Here is a 7634-nt window from a genome sequence, read left to right as displayed (position 1 = left end):
ATGTTTATATATGTTTACTAATTAGCCTTTGTTCTATTCCTTTTATTCTAAAGTCCTCCATAATATAGATAGATTATTTTATTTTTATGAGTCCTAACCTTTATTATATTTCTCACTCCTACAAAATAACCCTCAAAGTAGTGCAAGCACCCTCAAAGGGACTTTAATTTTAGCTTAAGGACCCAATTACAAAATTACTAACGAACTAAATTGTAATTAAACCAAAAATCATTTTAAAGAATTTGCTCTTCTAATGAAGTTTGATTTAATTACATAACATACCACTCAGTTTAGTTTTTGACATAAAATTCATATGTTTAACTTGCACTACAAAATTATTGTTAGATTTAATTTTAGTTAGAAAATATTCTAACGATGTTTTCCCCTTTTAAGGTTTCATGTAAATGGAGTTTTTTCAAAGTATATATTTTAATAAATATTTATTTATTATTTCAGGATCAATTTTGATTTAGATGTATGAAAGAGAAGATACACGACCACTCAAAATTGTAGATACATGAAAGTGAAGTATGAAAGGGAAGACACAAGACCACTAAAAATTGTAAATACATAAAAGTGAAGATACAAGAATATTAAAATACAAATATATGAGATTTCTTTTGTAAGAGTCACATATTTGATTTCTTTTGTGTAAGATTCTAAGTATATGGAATGAAATTTTCTATGTTGAAATATTTGAATTTAATATAAAATAGGATAATTTTTTAATTTTAGTTATTTAACTCGGTCATGGTTTTTAATGTATTTTAAAATATTTATAATGAGTAATTTAATTTATATATTAGTAATATTCGTTAATTAAATTTAAAAATAAAATGTAAAAATTTAGTATATTTTAATATAATAAATTTTTTGTTCATTGAAGCTTTAGTGACAGCTAAAAGAATATAATTTGTAGGTATAGTTTCTATTACTTGTAATACTCCATAATATATAGTCATGACACTTGTTGAAACTGTAGCGAAAAGCTCAACCGTAGCTAAAAGTTACAGTGACACTCAATTTGACGTCACATAACACCCCCTTATAATTGACGCCAAAGGTGGGTGTCACTCAAAGTCCTATAAACATCAACCTACAGATTATTGACTTTTAGTGACACTTTTTGAGTGTCACGAGAAGTCAATTTTCTTGTAGTGAATTTAGAATGACTTGAACATCAACAACCATCGTAAATCAACTTAAATATTTATCAATATTCTAATGAGAAAAAGGATATACAAGCTAAATGGTATGTAGGAAATAACTATTATATATGACAGTCTCAATTAGAATTACTTGGAGTGGAAGAAATGTATTGATAACAACAAAAAAAACAATCAAATTGTTCATAGAACAATAAAAAATAAATTTGAGTTGTTCAAATTTTTGTTACTCTTATTCTTCTTTTGGATTTTTTTTTTTAAAATTTGATTTGCCATTAAAAAAGTTGTTGTTGTCATTACTCAAGTGGGTTTTCTTATTATACTTTCCAATTAGGATAATAATTTTGTTTTCTATTTTTCATATTACCGATCAAAAGAAAATTAATGTTTGTATTTTTTTTTTACTTTTAATTTAAAAAATCACGTATTTGTTATATTTTTTTTATTCTTAGTTTTTATATGAAACAATGTTTACGTAGTTTTACAAATTATCAATGTAGCTTGGAGTATGAAGAGGTTCATTACGAGTTCGTTTGTACTATTCATTTTCAGCGTCGTTTGAAGTTGTTAGAGGTTTTGTGACTAACATGGCTCGGAGGAGTGGATCTGTTGCAAGAGAACAAAAACTGCTACTTTTTTTTTAAGCTGAAAATATCATATATATATATATATATATATATATATATATATATATATATATTTAAAGAAAAAGGAAAACCAGATACACAAGGGGGACCAAGCCAAAACCCCTTAGGAGTGAATTCTAAGGCGAGGTGAGCCTTCCTTGTCTAACAAGTAATCCGTGACAAGGGCGGAATGAACAAAAGGAAACCAACAAAAACACCCTAAAGACAATCCTAAATTCGCAAGGAAGTCAGCACAAAAATTGGCTTCTCTGAACGCGTGAGAAATCATAAACTCGATCGAGCGAGTGTAATCAATACAGCAAAGCCAACGAGATCTAAACTTCCAAGGAACCAACGAAAAATCCGAAAACACCTGCACCACCATCCTGCAGTCAGTCTCCATCCAGAGCTTACCGTAACCCAAGTCCCTAGATTTTTCAAGAGCCACCATAACCGCCCATAACTCAGCCATGAACGCATCTCCTTCTCCCATGAAATCACAGAAGCTACCTAAGTGCAAAGCAAGATGATTGCGAAAGATGCCACCGCAAGCAATCAAAGAAGGAGACCCTCTAGCTAAGCCATCAACATTGACTTTGACCCAACCAAGAGTGGGAGGATTCCACAAAACCTCCAGAAAAAACAGGGGGTTGTTGGGCCGAATAGTGACATCAAAGCTCTTAAGGAAGGAGAAGCAATTGATGTTATTGTTAGAGCAATTCTCAGTGAAATTTCCAACCAATTTAGCCCTAGAGATGATACGGCTAATACCGTTCTTCCAATGAATTACCTTTCCATCAAACAATCTTTTGTTTCTAGCATGCCACACTTGATAAAAGACACTGCAAATGCAGAACATGGCCACATCCTTAGCATGCTGGGACCACGATGAATTTATCAAGGAAAAACAATCTTGCAGACAATTAACACGAAACCCACATTGCAACCTTTGACAAAGCCACTTCTAGATGTTTAAGGCATACTGACAGTTGAAGAAGAGATGAGTTGTTGTTTTAGAACATTTGCAGCACAACATGCACATAGAGGGAAGCTGAAAACCTCGCACCATTAAATTCTCATCAGTAGGCATTCTATCGTGGGAGATTCTCCAGATGAGCATAGAGTGTGAGGGAGGAACATGCTTGTTCCAAGGAGCTAAACACCCAGGCCTGAAAGTAACCGGTTTTTGAACCATTGCAGAGGCACCCTTAAGGCTCAGGTCACCATTCACAGCATCAGACCAAACAATTTGATCCTCAAAAGATACCTCTGGAATTTTAACTGTGGCAACCAGAGAATTTAGGATGGGATAGGCAGTCAACACATTAGCAGGGATGCACCAGTTTTTATCCACGATCCAATCTTTAACTAAAGTTTTCAAATTCTTATGAAAACAAGGAGGAATGTTAAACCTACACACCAAAGGTTCGCCTAGCCAAGGATCCAACCAAACATTGACTTTGCTACCATCACCAATAATCCATTGAGATTTTTCCATAACCGTCGTATAACAGTCTTTAATACTAGTCCATATGGAAGAACTAATGTGATGATTAATCATTCGATTATTCTTGATAACCCTTGCAGCAAGAAGAGTTGCCCAGCAGGAATTCCCTTTGACAAATATCCAGCATAAATGAAGATTGGTTGCAGAGTTGAGATCTTTCAAAGACCTGATACCAAGGCCTCCATCCTTTAAGCGATTACAACAATGACTCCAAGCAACTGTAACTATCTTGTTCTGCTCCGTATTGCCACTCCAAATGAAATTGCGCATCCAAGACATGATTTGTTTAGTAAGAGCCCCAGGTCAGCTATAGACAGATATGCAGTGCACCACCATACTTTGGATAACCGACTTGACCAGTTGAAGTCTGCCAGCCAGTGATAAAAATCTAGCTTTCCAACTTGCTAACTTAAGCTTTATCTTATCTGCAACATAAAGAAAGTAAATTGGCTTAGGCCTACCAACAAAAATAGGAGCACCAAGGTAAATAAAAGGTGGAGTAGCCATTGTGAACCCAATCAACTCAGCCAGTCTCTTGAATCTATCATTGGACATGCCACCTGCATAAATGAGAGACTTGGAGTTATTACAAAATTGACCTGAGCAATTGGCATAATCTTGAAGTAAGTTGGTTATGGAAGTCAAAGATTTTTGGTCCCCTCTACAGAAAATCATAATATCATCGGCATAGAGAGTGTGAGAGGGGACAAACATGTTTCTGTTGGCTTTAATAAGGTTAATTTGATCAGTGGCAACCAAATGAGAAATGCCCCTGCTTAACACTTCTTCAGCAAGACAAAAAAGCAGAGGTGACAAGGGATCCCCTTGTCTAACCCCATTCTTGCAACTGAAGTACCCAGACTGCTTCCCATTAAAGCCCACAGAGAGCATGGCAGAGTGAAGTAAAGTTTTAATCCAACAGCAAAAAGTATTGCAAAAACCAAAAGCCTTGAGGGTATTAAGAAGGAAATCCCAACCAAGAGTATCAAAAGCTTTAGATATATCAATCTTTAAAGCAACATTGCCACAAAAAGCTTTATTATTAAGAATGTTAATGGCTTCAGAAGTGAGGCAAATACAATCTTTTATATTTCTGCCATTAACAAAGCCCTTTCGCTCTTTAGAAATTAAAGCAGGCAAAATAGAGGCAAGTCTATCTGCCATAATCTTAGATATAATTTTAAGCTTAAAATTGGCAAGGGCAATAGGTCTATAGTGATTAATCATGTTAGGCTCATTAGTTTTAGGGATGATGATGATAGTGTTGGCATTGTAATTGGGAAGAAGCCAGTCTTGTAAAAAGAATTGGGTAACAGCCCCAATGACATCACATTTAATGATGTCCCAGAATTTTTGAAAGAAAAAAGCCCCAAAGCCATCAGGGCCAGGGGCAGAGTCGGTTTTAAGGCTTAAAACAGCACTATGAATCTCAGCCTCACTAGGAGTAATGGTCAGCATGGAATTCGTGGATTCATTCACCAGGCAAGGAATCACTTTTTGAATAAGACCAGAATCCTGCAAATGCACATTTTGATTAAATAGAGCAGAAAAGTGATTGACAAGATTAGATTCAATAATGTTATGATCAGTGATGACAGTATCATTAATATTCAAAGAAGAGATCAAATTATGTTTCCTCCTGATCTTAGCATAGGTGTGAAAGAACCTGGTATTTCTATCCCCATCACAATGCCATTTTATGTTAGCTTTCTCTTTCCAAAACTCTTCCTCAATAATAAGAGCTTTTTCCAAATCATGTTGGGCTTTGCCTTCATTCACCTGCAATTGATCAGTATAACCAGAGCAGCCTATCTGCATCTGAATATCCTTTAGCACCTCTTCAGCCTCAGTGACATTAACTCTAACATCTCCAAAAGTGCACTTATTCCAATCTTTAAGCTTAGCCTTAAGGAGCCTGAGTTTCCTATCCAAAATGTACATGGGGCAGCCAAAACATCTAATATTCCAGACATCTTTAATTATTTTTTCACAATCCTCATGCATACTCCACATTTTCATGAACCTGAATTGAGTTTTATATCTAACATTATCAAAGGCACAGGTAAGTAACAAAGGATAGTGATCAGACCTGACTTTAGAGAGAGTGTGGCAAACCAGGGTGTTACAAGCATCAATCATGTCCATATTGCATATGACTCTATCTAATCTTTTTTCTGTAAGGTGCCTGCCCTTTCTCCCATTGCATCAAGTATAAAAACTACCAACAGTAGGCAAGTGTATGAGGTGGTTTGAGTCAGACCACTGGAAGAATTCTTTCATAGGAATATTGTTAGGGTTATATCCCTCTATACTCATCTACACTAATAATAGCATTAAAATCTCCAATGAATGTCCAAGGGTGCTTATAACTGAGCATAAGATTATTCAAATTAGTCCACAAAGTTCTTCTAATAGAATAACAAGTGGAAGCATATATAGCAGCAAAACAAGAAACCTTGTTATTCAAAATTAAAGAGAAAGAGACATGTTGCTCATCAACCATCAAAAGAGTAGGGTTAAGAGTAGACTTACAGAAGCACCACAAGTTAGGAAGAAGACCATCTCTTTTATTGAAAGAAAAGGGTTTCAAGTCAAACCTGTTCATCCATCTTTGAGGAAACTTACAAAAATCCATCCAAGGTTCAGCAATAAATACCAAATCAGGAGAATTATTTTGAATCAAGTTCTTTAAATCCAGTCTAGAGGAGCTATTGGCAATGCCTCTAATGTTCCAATAGAGGCACTTCATAAGGTAAGATTTTTGGGACCAGCCAACAAACTGGTGTTGGAAGCAGAGCTGTTCTTTTTGTTCCTTCTTTTTTTGCTGGTAACCAGTTGAAAATCTTTCTGTTGAAATAAATCGACTCCTAGATCATCCAAGTCAGCCATGTTATCCCACGATTCCTTCAAGAAGTCAGTTACTTGTTCCTTAAATATTTCATCAAGCTGATTTTCAGGCACAAAATTGACCATTTGAGTGGCATCAACATACTCACTTTCAGAGGATCCTTCATTGTCCAAAGAATTACCATTTGAGGGAACAACAACTATTTCATTAGTAGCCACCTCCAGAAACGAATTATTATCCTTTGTCTGAATGTTTTCCAAATGCTCATCCTGAGCCTGAGCCTCCGCATCAGTAATCCCATCCTCCATAGGTTGAGGACTCCTATGTGCCATAGATGTTTCCACATTAGTGAAAACCCTCCCTGTAGGAACATAAGCAGAGGTGTCCTTCTTCTGAACAAGGGTGCTTGACTTACCATTTACTTGTTCTTTCCTTTTACAGTTTGTAATAGAGTGTCCAATGTTGTTGCAGAAGCTGCAGAATTCCAAAATTTTTTCGTATTCAATATCAACAAAAAAGGCAAAACCCACCCTTTCCACTAGAATTTTGTAGCTGAGCTCTTTTGTAAGATCCAAATCCACCAGAATCCTAACAAAATGTCCAAAAGGGTGCTCGAAAGCCGATTTGGTAGAGGCAGAATCAATACAAATCGGCGTTCCAATGCTACTAGCAATAGCAAACAATATCCTTGGTCTCCAATACTCTTGTGATAATCCATGAATTCTTATCCACACCTGCGCTGAAGTTTGCTTAAGCGTAGAAGAGATAAAATCCTTTGTCCAAGGAAAAAGTTTAAGGATTCCATTAGGTATATTCCAAGCACTAACTGAGCGAACCCTGTGAACATCTTCTAACAAAGAAAAAACGAATTCAAAAAAGCCTTTACCTAAAGAGGTGATACCCCATTTTCCAATAGAAGGCCATAACTCCAAAAGTTTGCTCTTTAAGTTAACAACCGTGAGAGGTTGAGATCCTTTAGACCAAACCACCCTTCCGTGAAGATGATGCTTGCAAGCTTCGACTCCCAGGGCATATTCTTCTTCCGGAATTGTTATGGAAAGCCTATCCCCTTTAAGACAAGGAGTCGGTAGCTGACTGAGAGGGATATCACAAACGTTGTTCGAGACCACAGCAGCAAATGACTTAGCTTTCACCGTGCCAGAGTTCTTTGAAGTTTCATTGAGGTTAGGTGGATTTTTTACAAGCCCGTGAGTTTCCGGGAAGAGAAGCGAAACATCCATGGCAACCAGAAAAGAGGAGAGGAGAAGATGGCAAAGGAGAGGAGAAGGAAATAAAAACTGCTACTAGACAAAAGCAACTTTCACGTTTCTCGTGATATAGTGTAAAAACTCTTTTAAAGGTATTCTAAGAAGATCCTTCTTAGAAAAGCTAGATGCAATTGCTTCTACACACTTGAATATAGCCTGTCACGACGAAAAAAGGAATATCGGTCATTGTCGATGCAGATTTACGAGAAGCAAAGAAAA

At 36.0% G+C, this 7634-nt stretch overlaps 1 protein-coding gene across 1 annotated transcript; it reads right to left on the bottom strand.

Annotated features, from left to right (window-relative positions):
* Nucleotides 1-6044: 6044 nt before the first annotated feature.
* LOC131604547 (uncharacterized) lies at nucleotides 6045-7388 on the bottom strand. The gene has a single exon (XM_058876980.1). The coding sequence runs from the start codon at nucleotides 7386-7388 to the stop codon at nucleotides 6045-6047; it is 1344 nt and encodes a 447-aa protein (XP_058732963.1).
* Nucleotides 7389-7634: the final 246 nt, after the last annotated feature.

Source organism: Vicia villosa, linkage group LG5 (genome assembly GCF_029867415.1).
Source record: "Vicia villosa cultivar HV-30 ecotype Madison, WI linkage group LG5, Vvil1.0, whole genome shotgun sequence".
NCBI lineage: Eukaryota > Viridiplantae > Streptophyta > Magnoliopsida > Fabales > Fabaceae > Vicia > Vicia villosa.
The sequence above is the reverse complement of the archived record's forward strand: the minus strand, read 5'-3'. Positions and strand labels throughout refer to the sequence as shown.